Below are 19907 nucleotides of genomic sequence, written 5' to 3'. Positions count from 1 at the left end.
AAAAGCCTCAATTCAGCCCTGCTTTATTGCCACACTACCACTAAAAACTACATAATCCATTAAGTCAGGACAAAAAATAGCATTCTCCTATAAGACTCTATGAAATTTCCTTCCCTGTCAGCAACTAGAGTCTCTTCTTTCTAAAAACTGCCATAAGCCATTAACCAGGTCACAAGCAGTTGGCCTGGCATTTCTTTATCCATCCAGTCACACTTCAGCACATGGATTCCTACTGCCCTGGGAGTGGGAGAACAGAAATATAAACCATTTCTGCAGCTTCTTTCTGATAAGCTGTCCAGCATGATTCTGAAACCACCTGGCTGGACTTAGTAGCTATCCAAGTAGCTCTCAAAGGCTTCCAAGAGCTTTCCAGAGCCATTTAGAGACCTGCAGGAGGAACCCAGGGAAGTGCAGAGCCTGTGCATTTGTTCTGCATGAGGTTCATGGGCCTGGCTAACCACATTCAACATGAGCACTGTAAAGAAGCAGCACTGTTTAGCAATAAATCCATTCCTTAAGCCTTCTAAAAATAGGTTAATTCTTTAAAAGCAGCCTCCTCTATAAGAAGGGGTGGCAATAAAATTGTATCACAGCTTGCTTTTCTTTTATCCTCCATAAGGTAGGAGTCCCTGCCAAAACTTCACAAATGAATTCTACTACGTTTGGCAACTGTGAGCATCCCTGATGCCTGCAACCAACTTGAAGAATGAACTGAGGAAACCTGCCTTGGCATGGAGCACTAACACACTGCCAAAAACAGAAGACCAAGGAAAGAGATCAGAGGACAGGTTCAGAAGTCAGACCTACACCAGGCCTATACCTGTACTCTTGGAGTACACTCTACCAAATAACATCTCCAAGATAAATTTAATGCATGCAGACATAGTATAGTGATGTAATTCCAAATTATATTAAAAAGAAGATAAAGATTGCCCTTCCCCTGAGTTAACATTCACTTGGTCATGAACCTCATCAGCCTACATAACGTGTTTGGTGCTGCAGACTCCACAGATGTCAGTTTTCCATTTGCCAAACAAATCTAAAAGGCAGAAAAGGCAGATGTGATGCAAGAGCCAAAGACAAACAAATATACATAGAAGACCGATTTCATCTCAGATTTACTCAGAACTGCTGTAAGTGAGGCAGGACACCATGCAGGGGAAAAAAGAAATTAGAACACACCCTTTGCATCCTCCATCTCAAAGCTTACATCCCCAAAAAGGAACAGTATTTATGTCACATAGGTAAGTTCGAGCATCTTCATTGTACTGAATAAACCAGCTGTCTTGCTGTGTCATGTCACACAGCAATCTTCTTCTTTTGTTAAGTCAAAGAGCCCATGAACATAAGAATAACTAACAGTTCTTAAGTAAGAAATTCATATACAAGGAAGTGAAGTGCAAAAAGCTGCATCTCTTGGTGTTCACACCTCTTTTTTATCTTATGGGTAAGAGTGATTAATTAGGGATACTCAGTTTTGGCACAGCACAGAAAACAGTAACCTGCTCTGACTTGGGTGGCCTGTGCTTGTGAAGAGTTTAACAGATACAGCACAATGCATCATGTAAATTGGGATTCAAAAGTGAGGAACAAAGACAAGCTAGCTACTGGTGTGGCACAGCAGAAAGAACGTTCCTAAAGCAGTATACATGAAATAAAGAAGTAATGGCTATTTACAGACTATATTCATAATGGCTTGGGATAGATTGCTCTATTCAAGGAGACTGCATTCAAGATATTAAAGCCTTCTGTTTACTCTTCCAAATCAAACCATCACATAAACAATAGTCTGATATTTCCAATCTCTCCCTCCATACCAAACACTACAGCCTCTTATCCTGGGGTGACTTTATGATGGTTGTATCATACTGCCAAATTACTGCCAAAAAATTACATCCTTATCTTATGCAGTGTTATTCACACACATACACAAAATATGGTGATTGGGTTAGTGCAAAAAAAACTCCCAACCTGACTTTAAAAAAAAAGTAACTCTACACAGATCAGAAAGCAGAAAATCCCCCTGCTGTTAACACAGTGCAGGTTTCAACTTATAACAGGAGAGCAGCAACTCAGAGTGACACCTCCCTTAGGAGTGGTGACTGAATTCCGAGTTATGAAATCAAACAAGAAATACAGCTTTTCTTGATTGCAGAGCTGCAGACAAACAGCAGTGCTCTCTTCTCATCTCTCTCTGCAGGGCTATGGGTGAGCCCTACCATTATATAAACTGCCCCAGAGTTCACTGTGATTCACAGCAGCAGCAGCTGAGGAGTGGGGAGCACAGGCCAACCCATGGCTGCAAACTCCTGCAGGAGGCAAATGAGCACAGACCCCCTTTCTTGGCAGTTTGTTATAAAACAGTCAACATGCATCTTTGGGAATTAATATTTCAACTGACTGGTGTCATTGCAACAACCAAGATGCCTCCTTAGAAGGGAGCAGGGATGGGGACCAAAAGCACTCCAGTGGAGAGAGCTGGTATATGCCTTCATACATAAATGACCTAGGCTCTCTATATAAATTACCAACTAAGATGCACACTGTGCCAGTGACTAACAGCTTCTCTCTAATGAGATTTGTGGGTAGATGAGCCCAAAAGGGCCTTCTAACTGTTTGCTGCTGTGCCACATCTGCTCACACAAGCTCTGTCCCCTGCACAGGTTGTCTTTCATCATGTGGTCCCACACACATGCACCACTCCAGAAGTTACATGCATGTGGGATGAAATAATTCCAGCCACAGTAACAAAGCAAGTTTCATGTGTGCTTCATTAGAACAATCAAGAATAAAGCAATCAATTACAAAATATGCTGAGAATCTTTACAGATCTCAAGAGAAATAGTCTTCCTTGTCTCTTCTGTTTTCAAAATATGGGAGAAATCAGGTAATGTATTTTATCTGATAAGCTTTGAAATTTTAGAAATATTTCTAATTATTTTCATACTGTCCATTTTATACAGAGATTTCTGATTCTGTTGCAAAAGTATTTCCCATCAGCACTGGGTTTCTTACTCAGGAGTGGGCTAGAATTTTTTCATTTCTTACAGGATTTTCCTGTGCTAAGTTGAAAAGCCTAAGGAAGTTGATACACTTGCTCATCTAGAACTGGGTAACCACTCCTATGCAGTGCTAACAAAGCTAAGGATCTGGCTGAGAACACAGCCAGTTACAGGATCAGAAATCCACTGGGAGCCTCATCTAAAAAGGGAACAGGATAAGAAATGGATATCATAAATGAAGCAGAGAACTGGAAGGGTAAGGGAGGGAAGAGCACTAAGCTTCTCCCTCTCCCCTCTAGCTCTGAGGTAGACTGTTAACTTTATATGCTTTGCTGAGCCACGAACAGAATGTCTTATTCCTGTGCACCAACCCATGATCCCACTGTGCTCCCACTTCCTCCATCCTGCCATCTCTCCCCTTCTGCTTCCCTGGAATTTTCATTCCCAGCTTTGTTAGAACCAGGGAGCCTGAGGAACAGTTTCTGCACATGGCCTACTCCTCCTGGCATCCTCAGGCTGCTCTCTATAGTGCTGAATCAGCCAGAGCCAGCCCTGTCTACAGGAGGATTAAGACATATTACATACAGTCATTTGGAAAAAAAAAAAGTTAAAATATGCTAGATTTGTTTGGTTTATTTTTAAAAGCCCAAGTGGTTCCTTGTCTCTATGAAAGCTTCATACAAGGACTGTACAAGACAGAGATGTTTCAAACAATTACTTTGGACAAAATAAAGCAGCACCAGTAGATTGCCCTTACTATAAACTATGTTCTTTCAAAATGAAACAATCCTTCAATAGTGACACCGTCATCTTGGATAAATGATGCTACTCTAACTGGGTAATCAACTGAGGCAAATAAAAATAGAGCCTATCACACCATCAGTTTTTAAATCAGAAATCCCCACTGATCCCAATGAGGCATTTACTGAAAAGATAACAGGTCCCAATATGGGCCAAGGGAAGTGCTTAATAACGTTCTCATTTTTCTACTCTAGATAAGAAATCACAAAACAATTCATTCAAATCCAAGAGACGAATAGCATGCAATTTGCAGCTTGATTTCATTATTGATCAGTCAGTAAACGGAATTTATTCATACCCTGTTTGATGCAGTTCATAAAAACCCAAGGAAGAAGATTCTCCCCAATTTACTGCAACAATCAACTGACAGCACTTCTGCTGATTTCAGAGACATCTGACACAGCACAACAGTGGCAGACTCTCTGCCTGGAGATGTCTCACAGGCAACTACAGTATTTCACAGGCTTCCTCACTTTGTATCTGGCTGTGGCAAACTTTGATCCTGAAACGTTGTTAAGTGACTCCCAGTCATTAGGTGGAAGAGAGAAGTTTATTTTTCCAGGTTGCAGAGTGCCTTTCTCTGGAAGTAGAATCCATTCAGAATGGCACACTGCATGGCACAGGGCTGGGTCCCCTACTGCCACTAATGGCACTTGGCTGAAGAATTCAGGAACTGTTCCCATTTTTTTTCTAATAATGGAGACTGTCACCAAGTCTACTCCTCTTTAATATCTATTCCATACAAAAGCAGCTCACATGTTTTTTAATGTTTTCTGGCAGGTCCTCATTTGGCTAGATTCCAAATGTGTCTCTCTTCTCCAAAGAAAGGGTGTCATTTATCCAAGAACATTTAAAAACTTTGTAAATGGGTACTGAAACACTCAGGTAGCTTTTCCCCTTCTTAAGAAACAGACACATAAAAATTACAGGGAGCCTGAGTAAGTTTGGGGAAAAAAACACTTTTTAGGTCTGCTGCTGTCAGTGTTTGCAGTTCAGGCAGGTCCTAAATATCCAGTAAAACATCTTGCACAATGACATGCAACAGAGAATCTCTAGAAGCTGGAAGTACTCTGCAATGACTTTTTTCCCTGATTTCAGAGCACAGCATGGTCATTAATGAGATGAAACTCTTTGTTCTTTCAGTCCAAACTCCCTCATTTTATCTTTGGAGCCAGCTTTTTTCTGACACAGGGGCAAACTTCCCTCTGGTTAATCTGGATCTTTAGTCAAAGTCAGCCTAGCTCACATCTATATTCAACAGATAAATGCAGTTGAGTCACAAAGTCTCAGCCTTACTAATATTTAAACAGATTCAGAGCAGATGAAGTGAAGTCAAGCTAGAGGACTTTCAAAGATATTTGACTTTAAAAACGATGTTTCAACTACATAAGCACAGGTTCTTTTCAGCTACAGTTCTATTGCATGCAGCATAAATTACATGGCTTAAGAGATGATGTTGCTTACTTGTAATATCAACCTCAGCATTTGCAAGTGGAGGCAGGTTAGGTGAGGAAAAGGCATTGAAACTCCCAGCATCCACCTTAGTCACCCTATTTCCCCTGTACAGTTTATTATAAAAATACAGGCACACCTGCAAGACAAGTAAAGAAACAGGTCTATGAATAAGCCAGTAATTAAAAGATGCAGTAGATAAATACTGTAGTCCGTCCTTTATAAAGTGTTTTCTAAATCTTTAAAGCAACTCAGAGGCTAGTAGATGTTTACAAGTCTAACCCTTTCAAAAAGTGTTGGCACTTCTGTCACACATTGGTTTAAGAATTTAAGAACAAAATTAAGTTCAAGTTAAGAGCTAACTAGTTTCATAATCCTCTCAGGAGGCTTACTCTAGGAGACAGCAAATTTGCCTGAGTCCACTTCAGAGATGGAGGAAAGAAATAGTGTGAGCTTTTTAATAAATTCATCAGTTATGTATAAATTCAGTGTCCAAAACATAACAAAAGGCCTGGTGAAAATGAGGATAACTTCCAAGAGTTACCACGCATTATGTTCCTTCTCAAGTCTATTAAAGTTTGTCAATTTGAAGGAAAAGAGATACCTCAAAGCTGTTATCAGTTATGAAGATCTTGGCCAGTCAGCTGTTGCTGTTGTCTTACAAGAACTGGCTTTGAAAGCATGGCAGAAGTAAAATAAGGTGTAACCTGACCCATTTTCTCTCTGAGTTTTGAGCAGCACAGCACACACAGCAGGGTACTGAGACTATGGAGGTGCCTCCATGTTCACCAGGTGTATCACTCTCAACACTTCAATCTTCAGGAACACAGCTAGAAGACACTCCTACCAGTTCTATAGTGACTGGAGAAGTTCAAAGTAACATTCAGTTAAAAAACAGACTTACAGGTACATTTCAGACTTGAGAGTCTTTCTGGATTGCGTATGGGCAAATGGAATATGACCAATGTGAGACCAGCACGTGCTTTGCCATGCAAGCACTGTTACCTCAGTTGAAATCCATTCATCTTCCTGATTAAGTGCAATTCCTTACTGCCTACCAGATATTTAGTGAGTGTTTGTGTCCTGGCTAGAGGGAGAAATGCAGCTTCTTAGATGGTCTTCCCAGCAAACAGACCTCAGGAATCACGAACTGCCCAGCCATCAGTAGTGCCCCCAGAAGATTGTCTCGGCCGTCATTCTGCAGCTCATAAATGGGCACCTGAAGAGCAGAGACTGGAATTACACCCTGGCCCTTATGTAAAGCCTACACAGCAGAAAAAATGAGTCCAGCTTATGCAATACAAATACATGAATAATTTATGTAACAATGATTTATGACAAAAAAAGTTTTCCTTCGTCGCCCAAACTATTTTAGACTGCAGCAGATGGCGAGACTTCTCTCTCTACTTAACAGAATTTAAGTGTAATGTAATTTAAGTGCTTAAAAACTAATACAGAGATTTTTCTAATGTGATTAAGAATATTAACACTGGTTCAAAAAAAATATAAAAACTAGTAAGTAGGCATAGTTAAAAAGTAACTGAGCATAGGAGAAGTGATGATAGAGAGAAAAAGCAACACCCCCAGAACATACAGAACTGTCACTACGGGCTTCACAACAGCTCTCTTGCACCATCTTTCCTCATAGCATAGTAAAACTGAGCCAGCAGGTTATTACTGACAGAAAAGGGCAAGATTAAAAACAGAAATTTAGTCTGCTGAGTGATGATCTCCATGCCTTTTCAGACTGCCTCTTTATTAAAAGAGAGTGCTTCTTTCAGCAATTATTAAAAAAGAAAATCACATGCTCCCTTGCTGGATCATATGCCAGATACATCTCCAAGCAATAAAACCAAAAAGAAAGCAAAACCTTGAGTGATGTATCACGACTAGGCTGCTCCACGTCAAGACAGCAAGTGGGAGCCTACTTCTTCCTAGACTTTTGTATTTTGACTTCAAATAGACCACATGTGAAAGGGAAGTTATGAGATTGGGGAGGGGAAATTTACAATGTGATGTTTCATCTTTCCTTTGTGATTAGAGCAGTATTTTACACTCAAGCAAGCTATTCTAGTAAGACAACCCCTCCCCCTCAGACAATATGCAAAGGGCTGATCTCCAACTAAGAGAATGAAAATTAATAAATGTAGTCTTTAGAGAAAAGGAAACAGACCATATTAGATGCTTTGTGGAACAGAAATGATCAAAAATGCATCTAATGATTTAAGTTTATTTTTTTTAATTATAAAGAATGCAACAATGAGTGTTGTAAGTTGAGATAACAACTGATGAAGTAAAAAATACTAAGCTTCAGGGCTTTTAAAGAAGAGAAGACAGCTGACAACCAGTGGCCACCTGAGGCTGGAAAAATGCTTCTCATATAAACCGATTAGTACACAATGGCCAATGACAGCCTCTTATGTTTTTCTCTGAAGCATCTGGCCCCAGCCATAATGAACTCCTGGTCTGATTTGGTACAGAGTTGTGAAGTCATTAATGATAAAATTATGGGGCAGATCCTCAGCTGGTGAGCAATCATTTCTCACTCATTTCTGTCAGCACTGTGACCATCCACCCTGGCCAGGGGCATGGCCTGCACTGCTAAGCTGTACAGTGATAATCAGGATACAGCCAAGTTCTGCGTATAAAAACAAAAAATGAGGATTCCTGCTTCAAGTTCAAATTAATTCCATTACCTGAGATCCTGTCAGAACAATAGTTTTGCCCAGGTTCTCACACATGAAGGACAGGGCTGAAGCTGTGTACGCCATGGTATCAGTACCGTGCAGGATCACAAAACCATCGTACTTCTCGTAGTGCTCCTGCAGGTGGAGAGACAGTTTTCAAAATGTTAAAGAAATGCCCTGGCACCAGCAGCTGAGGTACACAGGGCATGACTTTCATTGATTCAGGCAACAGCACAATGCCTTAGAGGGTACTGCACACACAACTTCTCCCAAACTTACCCTGTTTCCAGTTTAAATACAGTTAAGGGTTAATCGGACACTGAGCACTAGAGTCAGTAATTCTGATTATGGAACAGTCAAAGAGATTCTTCTGTGTATACATATTAATGCAGCGTTTTTAAACCAGAAGACTCCTAATTAAGAAAAGCTTAGCAATGGCTTTAAACAGGAATGTTAACATATGCAAATTAGGCGTATAGTCTGATGTCTTGTTGCCGCTTTTACTTTAGGGATTACACCATTTACAGGAACAGATTAGGCAAACCGGGGCTATCATAATATAGGGGAAAAACCAGTCCATTTAATCCATGGCAGACAGGCAACCGCCAGTGTCAGAGTGCCCTCTTCTGATGGAAAGCCATCCTTTCCACAGCAGAACCTGGGGGAGAGGCTTCTTATTCATTAATGGAGACATTCACCTGCTGGTTTTTGAGAATGCCCTTACACTATCAGGCACATGCACTATCAAAATGAATTTTATAAAAATTTTAATCTACATACAATTCCACACAAGAGGTGGGATTTTTTTGTAATGCAAAGCCATGAATCACACTCCTCATCCTGTGAGAATAGTTATCTGCTGGCTTTTGGAAGAGAAAGGATTGGTTCAGCTACTTGAAGAATGGTGGACATAACAAACACTGCAGGGAGAGACACTGATGTCTCTGATGTAACTTGGTAACATGTAAAGGATTACACAGAACTCTAAGCAGATATATGAAGTGCCAGCATGGAGAGGAAAATAGGAGTTTAAACAAGATTTTTCTTAAATTACACTCCTCATGTTACACTAGGCACACACACTTGGCACCTCCTGATAATAAGGTCATCTCCAAACTAATTTGTAGGTTCCTACTTGTCCTTTTGCTATTTCTTCACTGATACTCATGCCTGACTACCTGTTGCTACCTAGTGGAAGTTTCAGGGGGTTTCTGCTTATCTCTAACAAAAGAGCCAACACAACTGCCAGTGCTGCAAGGTCTTTCTGCAGGCCAAACTACAATGTGATGCAAAAACCGTGCTGCAGCCATTCACCAAGGCAGCAACAAGGTAAGGAGGCTGCAAGAATGGCCAAGAAATAGCCACCTGTCCTCTCTAGATCAGTACACTCACAAGTACCTTCAGTCCTATGAACCTTATCAGATGCAAAAGAACATAGTTTAGTTTAAGGTTCATAATAGAAAAGATCAGGTTGCCAATTAAGGAGATATCCCACAGAAACATCTTGGAATGTTTTAGTCTGGAAAATCATCATGTTAGAGCTGTGGCAGGCAAGTGTCCAAGATGAACACAAAGTGGCAGTGTCTGTACACAACCTGGACAGTTGAAAAGGGTCCCTTTTTTTTGGCCTTCTCAGCAATTTTCATTTGGATTACACAAACTGGGCATACAGAGAACCTGGGTACAAGGAAAAAACCCACTTTTTTGTAATAAAAACTAATATGCCAGTAAGGGGAAAAAGGTAAATGCTCTCCTGTTCAGCATGGGATTGCTGCCTTCTCTTGGCCCTGGGCTTTTCCCAACTGCACCCCTGCTTCATCCTAGAGATTTTCCATGAACACACCAGATCCATCTCTTCTGTGCCTGGCAAGTTGTATTTGATAGCACAAGCAACCTCCCAAGTTTGCTGATGCTGAACCTTCAGCAGCATTGCCTGCATTATTGAACTGTTCATGCATTGCTAAGCGTGGTGGAAGAAGGGAATTTACACTATAAAGCTCACTATCACAGACTGGGAGAGCAGTATCTTCCTAGCCCCACAGTTATTTATTTCTGTCAGCTATGTATGAATTCCTGGTGTGAAGCATTTGAAGTGTTTTGCAGTTTTGCTTTTTTTAAAAGCACACAGCTAAGTTCAGACAAGGGACAGGAGCACAGAAATGCTGATTTTTATTTTTTTTTTAATTCTAGAGAAGGATGTAATCAGTTTATCTATTTGTGCAGAAATATCTAGGGCTTTAAACATTTTCCACTGTGGAAAACCTAACCATGGTAGCAATTTTTCCTACTGGTTGCAAAGCTAAAGCTAGTCCAGTCCATGTGTGCCCAGAGTAAGAATTGCATAAAGACCTTCAATTATTTTCTATGTCAATAACCAACTATTAAGCTATTTGAACACTCAAATGATGTGTAACTAAGCAACCTTCAACTAAGTTACCCACACTTAAGGATTTTATTCAACATTTTTGGACAGTGAATTTAAGTCAATGTTTTAGGACACATCAACCTACATATTACATGCCTTATTCAATCACAGCTGCAAATTTATTTTATTGTATGGAATTATGGCATGGCTCATCCTTGGAAGAACGACATAACTTTAAGGAGTTGACAACCTTTTCAAATGAAACAAAAATTCTGCAAACTTTGCAAGCACAGTACTTCTTACTTTGCAAGTCACTAATTAAGGTACTTTACATTTAAAGAAACAAATACATATGTAAAATGCTACTGAATTGTTTTATCTTCCTAAGTATACTAGATATACTGCTGGTTTTGTTTAAGTGAAAAATGAATTTATATCCCAAACCTCAAGTTTCTTTGCAATTTTGGCCCAGTCATCTGGTGTCATGTTGGAAGAATCAAGCAGTGGTGAGAGCTCAAGGATTGTGTAAAAAATTCTCTTGTTTTGCTTGGAGAGACTATGAAGAAAGAGAATTGAAAAAAAAAAATCTTAGTGTTAATATCAACTTATCACTTTCTGATTTTTTCTTTAAATCAGTAGTTTTCACACTTTTCCTTCCCATCCCCCATATCTAGGTGAAAAATCTGGAAATTAAATTCCAAGTTTAAAAGTTCATGGCTTGATGTAGTTTAAAGCATAAATGCCTAAATTTAATCTAATAATAAATACAACCTGGGAGGCAGACATGGGTGGTTTCTGGGCTGTGAGTGCACATTTCTGGGTCATGTCCAGCCTCTCATCCACCAGCACTTCCAAGTCCTTCTGGGCAGGGCTGCTCTCCATCTGTTCATCCCAGCCTGGATGGTTACCAGGGCTCCCCTGACCCAGGTGCAGCACCAGCACTTGGTCTTGTTAAACCTCATGAGATTCACATGGGCCCAGTTCTTGAGCTTGCCCAGGTCCCTCTGGATGGAATCCCACTCTTCAGGTGTGTCAACAGCACCACTCAGCTTGGTGTCATCTGCAAGTTTGCTGAGGCTGCCCTCAATCCCTCCATCCCTGTCATGAATGGAGATATTAAATAACACTGGTCCCAATACAGACCCCTGAGAAATACCACTTGTCCCTGATGTCCATCATGACTCTGAGCCATTGACCACCACCTTCTGCCTGTAACCATCCAATCAATTCCTCATCCACTGAACAGCCCACCCATCAAACCCATCTCTCTACAATTTAGAGAAAAGGATCTTGTAGGGGACAACATCAAAAGTTTGACAGGAAGTCCCAGTAAGCTGTGCTAGCTGAAATCACCTTCCTGTCCTCCATGTTCCTTAGCAGAGCTTCTAGAAAGATCTGTTTCATGACTTTCCCTTCCCCTCCCAGAGGGGAGGTTGACAGATCAGTGGGTCCCATGATCTTCTTTTCTGTCCTTTTCTGAAGTTGGGTGCAGTATTTCCCTTTTTCGAGTCACCTGAGACTTCTAATAAAATCTGTAGACTCATTCCCCCTATGAAGCCTCTAAGACTGCTGCATACAGCAGAGAGAGCATTTAAACAATGTGTTTAAACTGACATCCTGTACCTATGAAGTCAGACTTCACATGAAAAACTTCCTTGCTGGATATCACATTTACACGTGCTAAGAGTAACTATGGAAGTCAGCTGAAAATCTGTGACAAGAAAGCTCTCCTGAAAATGTGCTGTTTGAATAAAACATGACATTCTGATACCAGAAACCAGCCCTGTCTTCAGCTTCTGATGCCTCTCTCTAAAAAACGATCATGTCATTCCTCTTATACTGACGTTACACACCGATATACAAAGTTCACAAAAATTTCTCCCCTCAGGAAGTCACAATATTTCTCAACCACCTAGTTAAAATATCACTTGGCTAGCACAAAAGACAAGATGGCAAACTGCCACAACTAACCTCCAGAAACAGCACTCAGCAGTGCCAGAAAAACAAGACGAGTTTAGTTTTTAAACCTCAGGGTTTTTTATGTGAATGATTGTTTTAAGCTTTTCTGGTTTTCAGGGAAAGATGTGCCAAGAGAAGTATATTCAGGACTCATACAGGTATATTAGTCTAGCTTTGTTATGTTTCTAATCCCTTAAGTATTTAAAAGTTATTCAAGCACCATGTCATAATAGAGCTCAGTTTTTCCTTATGTAAGCATCATATTTAACACAAACTGTATATTCATATAAATACTACTGCACCCAGGTGTCCATTAGTTTTTTCCTTTACTCCTTTTCCTGCTATCTGCCTTTTAAGGGGTTACTTTTAAAAGTTTTATAGAGACCTCAATACAAAGTAGAAAAAAATTCATAAACCTTTAATTTTCTTTGAATATCCTGGTTTTCTCCACAAAGATTAATGAGTATCCATTTTTACTCATATAGAAAACCAGCTATGGTCCCATTTATTTTTGAACAACATCATTGTTTGTGCAAAGTTGCCATGTTTACAGGGGTACAGTCATTCATCACAGCTAGGGAATATTTCATATTATCATACTGCCCTCTAAATAAAACCTATAAGCTTATTAACCACTGCCCAACAGTTAAGAAGCAGTGCAGATTAATTATAAGCCCATTGCTTATTATCATAATGTTGCATAAATTTGGGAAAAACAATCAGCTTTTAGGGCTTTTAAAAACAGAAGGCCTGCAGAACTAAAGCATGAGGCCTATTCACAGATGCATTAATTACATTTTTCAGACATATGCTGAAGATGATTCACATGGAGCTGTATATCGTTTTCATAGTTTATGTAGAATATTTGTATGTTTGCACAGCAGCAAATTAATATTAAAAAAAAAAATCCAGGAATAGATTGCCCAGAATGGTTACTTGTTGCCTACTGTAAGTTATTTCTCAAGCAGTTCTAAGGAACTTCATTGCAAATATAGCCCAAACACATATTTTTATCACACAAACATGGTGGACTTTTTTCTTTTAAAATAATATAAGCATTTCTGCTAATCTCATTACAGATTCTTCATGTCAAATGCCTAGAGATGTAATTACCTGAAAAAGAAGCAGGTATTTGCTAACCCCTCTGTACTCACGGGAGCACCAGTGTGTTCTCTGGGAATCCATGGCAGTTGTTCAGCTTTGTTTCCCGGGCGTACGCCTCGTCGTGCAGCATCGGCATCGTTTTCAAACTGCTTACTAATTTATTGGCCTCAGGAGCAAGCCCTTATAAACAAAGAATGAAGGAAGTGAATAAAAGAGCAGGGATAGAAGGAAGTGAGTGGCATGGTAAGGAGGGAAGAAGACAAGTTACACAGCAGTTTGCCCATCCTTCCAAATTAAACAGTCTATTGCCAGTTTAAAACCATGAAAAATGAACATAACTAATAAATATTCATGCAGCTATTCTTTTCTTGACTTGAAGTAGATAAATCCTTTATTTAAGAGAAATAATGTTTCAAATCTCCTCCACATCAAACATTTGTGCTTTGACCTATTTTTCATTGTTTCTTGTCTGCAAATACTTATTAGAAGCAGGGGCAGGAAGCCAATTTTTGCAACTGTAGCAAAAAGCTACCATTCTCTTTCACATCTGCCATAGCTATTACTTAGTAATAGTAGTAAAAGACTTAAAAAGCACCCAGTTGTGATATATACTAGGTACTTTCCCCTAGCAGGTTTAGGACTGAACATCTGAACTGACAGAAGGTTAAAAAGTGCCTAAACCTCTGCATAGAAAACGTTGAAAGCGTGGATGCATCTCCAACTCTGCTCTCCCTCTCCCTGCCCATGATAGGCACTGTCTGTGGCAGGGACCCTAAAACAGCTGCTGTTTAAACTAACCTAAGAACTTGTTTGGTGTTTGGTGGACCTGCAGGTGTCCTGGTTGCAAACAGATATTTCAAAGGGAATCTGCATGTTGTTCTCTGTTAGCCAGAAAGGCACCTAATGTTGTGATGTTACAGTCCTCAGCATCACAGAACTGAGTTCACCCGTGAAGCCAGCCTGCAACTCATCTCCCAGTACCCTGTTTCAGGAATCACAGCAACAGTCCTGGCATCCAGAATCAGAAGCCACCCTGGTTTTCTGAAGTCTGACTTCTTGAGACAGTTTTCTTACAAGGAACTTCCAACAGAGGTACTTCCTTCTGGACTTCAAGATTTTGTCAAGTTCAGTTTAATCTCAGTTTTATATCACCAGTTTATATGGAAAACAAACCATTAAACCTCATTATTCTACTTCTGTTAGTTCTAGTTATTTCTATTTGAATTCTCTCCTATTTCCTAGTTCTGATTATTTAAACATGATTCTCATCCAAGTTAGCACCTCTAATTATTTTTGGTTCACCTTCAAACAGCATGGTTTATTTCAAATACTCAAAACCCAGAAAATATTTTCAATAGTATTTCTAGCTTTTTCCATTTACTTTCCAAGCTGATGGAAAAATCCTTAAGAACTCCCTGATCTCCCTCCTGGCTTGCCTTAAATTAAGAAGGGGGCCTCTTCATAGCCAACTTCCTCACAGGACAGCAACAGCATTTGAGTGGATTTCTTTGGATTTCTGCCAGAATACTTTGTTTTACAAAATATACTTAAAACACTTTCAAGCCTTGGATGTTTCATTCATTCAGCTATAATCCCTGCTTTTCCTATTAAGGATGTTCCTAGCTTAGTCACAAATGGCCACTTCTGCAGTGCCTGGGCATTGAGTCATTTTGGCTCGGAAATGCAGCCCCGTTTCAAGTGCTTCCTGGGTGTTTTCTGATTATTCTTCTGTTTGTCCAGTGTTCATCTTGCTCTGAATATTGACAGTGGATTAGACTGTTTATTTTTTGTATTTGCCACAGGAACTGGAGAGCTGATGTACGTTAATGTTCTTTAATCCCTTCTCTATAAACAGCAGTTCCTCATCTCTTAATCACAAATCTGTCAGGATTTTTCTGTAATTGCTTGCACTGAATGTAAACGTTTTTAAGGCATTCTGCAGATGTATCCAAAATGACCCACTTACAACCCAGACAGCCCCTCACATGCACCCACATCTAGCAGTGATTTCTGCTTTACAGCTTCAAGAAGCAAACACGGGGGAACTCAAGTGCAATGGTTTTAAGAACACTTCTACTTTACTACACATGGAAAACAGCTTTTGTGAGCCAAGCTTGTTGACAAAGTATTTGAAACAACTTCACCCCTGCAGAGAAGAGGCAGGCTGTGTGACTTGTCCAAATAGCTTTCATCACCTTCTGTCGTGTCCCTTGTCAGCTGGCCAGCCCTGGCATCACAGAGCAGGTGGACAAAGGCAGAATGGCAAACAGGCACCTGTGGCCAAGGAGTACAATCATGGTTTTGTCTCACCTACAGTCCAGGACGCTGCTTTTCACTCTGGTGCTATAGATAGCACAGTTATAGCTACCTGCCAAACAAGATATCCTGCAACCTGTGCTGCTGCAGAGAACAGGGAGCAAAAATATTAATTGCAGCAGTTATGTTACTTGGAGCTTTCACAAGTGAGGTACAAAGATTTCAAACAGGAAAAGGTTTGGACTACAGCAGCCAGTCTTTTAGCAATCTAGAATGTCTAAAAAAGACAAATAACTAAGCTACCTAAATAGACTATTCCAAGATAAGTAATCTTTTAAAGGGTATTTAACTTAGCTCTACTTGGATTTTTGGATTTTGGTTTTTTTTTTTTCCTTATTACAGGTAAAAGCTAGGAAAGAGACCTAGCCCACATGCCCAAGGAAAAGATCTTCCTGAAGGCAACTTGATGGAAAGATCACTATCACAGTAACCTCACTCTGGAGTGCAGTAAGGTTCTCTTTCTGAAATGAGCTACTGATAAGCCAAAAGAAACTAATGTAGGAGGAAATAAGTAGGAGTAAGAAACTTTTAAAATGCACTGAAGTGGCTTGAGAATAAAAACATGAATGAGAGAGTCTGTACCTGAGTCTGGTTGTCATCCAAGTCACATAAACTGAAACAGACTATTCATCCTCTGAAAATGACTCCTGCCCAGGTAATGTAGGTGTGCAGAAATTCCAACAGGAATTTCCAAGACATGCTGGAGTTGCCAGATGAGCTACTTCTCTTCACCATGCTTGAAGTAAAACACTTGTAGCTCTAGGAAGGGTTGTAAACAGGCACTTTCCATCCACTGATAAATAAAAGAAATGAGCATCTATTGTATCTTCCCTTGAAGCATGCTGCCTTTCCCATGCCCTTTCATTAGCTTCTGTCTGAACACTAAAGACTGCCAAATATTCTGAAAGAGGTATTCTGGCTGCTCTGCAGCTAGATGTGGGTATGAAAAGCAGGTCAAAACCCCCCCACAGGATGCAGCAAGTCAGCATCATTGGATCACAACTGTTAGATTGTTTGCACATGCTGTAATGATTGACACTTGTTAAGCAAAAGGAAAAAAAACAAGATGAGAAGAGGTTATAAAGTTCATTCATAAAAGAACGAGACACGTGATTATAATTTATTCACTTAAAAGAGGCATTTAGAAAGCTGAGGAAATAAAAGTAGGAAATTGTTTTAGTATAAACAATGCAAACTGAGAAAGGCAAGTCAGCACATGGCTTTGAAATATGGACTTTTTTTTTACAACTTTGACAGATTAGAAACAAAGATGACAGCCATAAAAAAAACAAAGAACACCTTATAGCATCTTTACTACAATAATAAGGATCAGCCAATCACCATCTCCTGAGAAGAAAGGACATGTATTTGAAAAAAATCAAGTCTAGGAAGCTCCAAGGTGAAGCCCCAAGTGTTTCAATCCTACAATAAGAAGCAAAGAGGGTATTTCAGACAGGAGCACAAAACTCTGTCGTAGGGATCACAAGTACCCGTGCTTTTGAATCTAGAGACACACACGCTGCGGAAGCCCTGGGATGCTCCACTGCCTTCCAAGTAAACAAGGAAAGAAATTAAAGAGATTTTCACCAAAATTGGACTGTTTCCCTCTCACTCCCACTCCTTATGTTACTTTGTTTCCCTTTAATCCAACGCTGGCATGCACACAGCCCTACAGCAAGTCAGACCAGACTGAAATCCATTTTTTCCCCAGACACACTAATGGGTTGATGTTTCTCTTATCCCTTGGGGTCTGTGTCTACTGAGTGATGATCAAGGGGTGCTCAGGTGCCACTCCAACCAGCTGCTGGACTGGGGGCCTGTGGAGGTGTCAGCTGAGTTTGAGCACCTATCTGCTGACATTTAGGGGCACCTAAAAACACACAGCATATACCTGTAGGTACCTAAGAAGCCTTCAGATAAAATGCAGGTGTTATACTGACACATCTCAGTGTTCAGTTTTGGATGTAAACATTTTCCAGCTGCAGGGAGAGAGTTTGGCATATCTAGTTTGGCATATCTATCAAGCCTCCCCCTCCCTCGGTAAGGTAAGGCAAGGCAGAACTCTTCAGTGATTTCATGAAAGAAGCCAAGAGCTGGTGGGAGAGCAGCAGAAACCCGTCCCAAGACTGGCACTGCATCCGATCTCGCCCATCCTGACACCTGGCAGCTGCCACACTCGCATCCGCTGCGCCTGCCAGGTCACCACTGGAAAATCCTCGTCACGGCCGCCAGCTCCAGCGGCCCACGCTCTTCCCAGCAGGAATGCCAGGCACACGCTCTCTGGGCGGCCGGTGACAGTGGCTCATTTAGGGCTAAAAACAGCCTGCACGATTAGTGCGACGAAGTCGGTTTCATTTTCAGCGCGCAAGGTAGAGCAGAAAGGACTCACGCTGCAGGAAACACGTTGTCCTCTGCCAAAAGCCGCTGCCGCTCGCTGTGACGCTCACAAGGATGCCCATCAGCTGAGCTACCGGGTGATCCAGCTGATGGGGAGCCGCTCACAGCAGCGATGCTGCACCGCAAACCGCGCCGGCTGCCCGCGGTCGCGCCGTGCCGAGGCAGCCCCGGCCGCATCCCCACCGCCAGCCCCGCTCCCCACGGCCGGCCCGGCCGCATCCCCACGGCCGGCCCGACACCCCCGCCGCCGGCCCTCACCCTTGACGTCCTGCACCATGCCGATGGTGCCGCCCGTGTTGATGACCAGCACCCTCGCCTCGGCCTTGGCGGAGGGGGCCGGGGGGCAGCCGGGGCGCTCCTGGGGCCGGGGCCCGGCCAGGGCTCTGAGGAGGGAGCGCGGCTGTCCCGCCGCCACCTCCATCCCGCGTCGCAGGATCCGCTACCTCCCGGCCGCCCGGACAACGGGGAGTTTTAGAGGGCGGGAGGGCGGGGGCGGGGCCGCCCTTCCCGCTGCCCCGGGGGCGGGCAGAGCCGCCGTGCCGGCCCGCCCGAGCGCGGGGAGCGGCCGTGAGGGGCAGCGGCCGTGAGAAGCAGCCCCGGCACCGCCCCCTGCACTTTGCGCTGCGGGCAGCGCCGGCCCGGGCGGATGGCAAAGCCCTTCATGCTTGAAGGAGAAGCCAAGAGCAGCCGCGCGTTCTGGGCCCGGGGAGGAGAGAGGGGACACAGGGCTCAGGGTCAGCCCGGCCAGAGCACCTGCGTCGCCCTCTTTTTCCTCATTTCCTCTTTTTCCTTCATGGGGAAGAAGGTGGGAACTGCTCCTGCTTACCTGGCCTCAGAGGCGACTCCTGCTCACCCAGCGTCTCCCAAAACAGCACCCCTGCCCCCTCCATACCAGCGTTTTAATCTGCACCCTCAGCTTCCACCCAGATGGATTCCTTTGAGGATCGGGTAGGAGATCAGCTGTGAGGAGGCTGAAGTTGTTTTCAAGGAAATCTGGTAAATCTTTAGCTCTGACGTCATAAGATTTGTTATTACTGTTGTTATAACTGTAAAACAAAATCAGCAAAGCAAGTGGCTAAAACGCAGTGAGCCAGTTACTGGGGGCAGTAGCTGCTGGGAAGCTGCATGAGCTGAGAAGTAGCTGCTGCACAAGTACCTGAGGCTAAACGTGTCACTCAAGTGCCTGAGTTACTCAGTACGTCAAAGGAAGAACATACTTCCTGTAGCAACGTGGTAGAGTTGTTTTGGCTCCTGGTCATATGAACGTCGTTTGTACTCTGCACTGCACCTTCTAAATGAAATGAAGGTAAAAATAGGGATTGTGGGATAGTACGAGCAATTTCTTCTACTTCCAATTCCTATGACTCCAAAAGGAATAAATTTTATGTTCTCCTCCCACGTTGTCAATATCTCTCTTGGTCTGAGGGGCCCAAACCGTGGCACAGAATTCCAGATGTGGTCCTACAAGTGAAGAGTAGAGGGCAGTGATCATTCCCCTGTTGTTTGCTGGCTCTAATTGTCCTGCTAGTGCAGCCCAGCCTTCGCTTTCATCACTGCAAGGACCCTTTGCTGCCTCATATATGACTTGTCCATAGGACCCCCAAACCCTTTTTGCACAGCTGCTACTTACATTTTTTACCTGTACTGTAGGCTATTGAACAAAACCCAACAGTGTCTGAAAGCAGAAACAAACAGTGTAGTAACTCCAGCTGCTGGAATACACTGTGTGTATTCACACATCCACAACGAAATTTTCTAAGTGAACAAACAAAGATTTGGATCTGCTGCAGGGAAACACTTTTTTCAAAAGAATGAAAAAATTAC

At 42.1% G+C, this 19907-nt stretch overlaps 1 protein-coding gene across 1 annotated transcript in view; it reads right to left on the bottom strand.

Moving 5' to 3' along the window:
* Positions 1-18540, bottom strand: part of ASPG (asparaginase) — a 44618-nt gene extending 26078 nt beyond the window's left edge. The window contains exons 1-6 of the mRNA XM_036384551.2: positions 18342-18540; positions 13421-13550; positions 10752-10863; positions 7952-8077; positions 6391-6474; positions 5268-5394 (exon numbers count right to left, since the gene is read on the bottom strand). Of these exons, the coding sequence (XP_036240444.1) occupies positions 5268-5394; positions 6391-6474; positions 7952-8077; positions 10752-10863; positions 13421-13550; positions 18342-18504 (742 nt within the window). The 5' untranslated portion in view covers positions 18505-18540. The remainder of the gene's footprint in view (positions 1-5267; positions 5395-6390; positions 6475-7951; positions 8078-10751; positions 10864-13420; positions 13551-18341) is intronic.
* Between the last annotated feature and the right edge of the window lie 1367 nt (positions 18541-19907).

This window comes from Molothrus ater, chromosome 6, assembly GCF_012460135.2.
Source record: "Molothrus ater isolate BHLD 08-10-18 breed brown headed cowbird chromosome 6, BPBGC_Mater_1.1, whole genome shotgun sequence".
In the NCBI taxonomy this organism is placed as follows: Eukaryota; Metazoa; Chordata; class Aves; order Passeriformes; family Icteridae; genus Molothrus; species Molothrus ater.
This window is presented reverse-complemented; position numbering and strand designations above follow the sequence as displayed.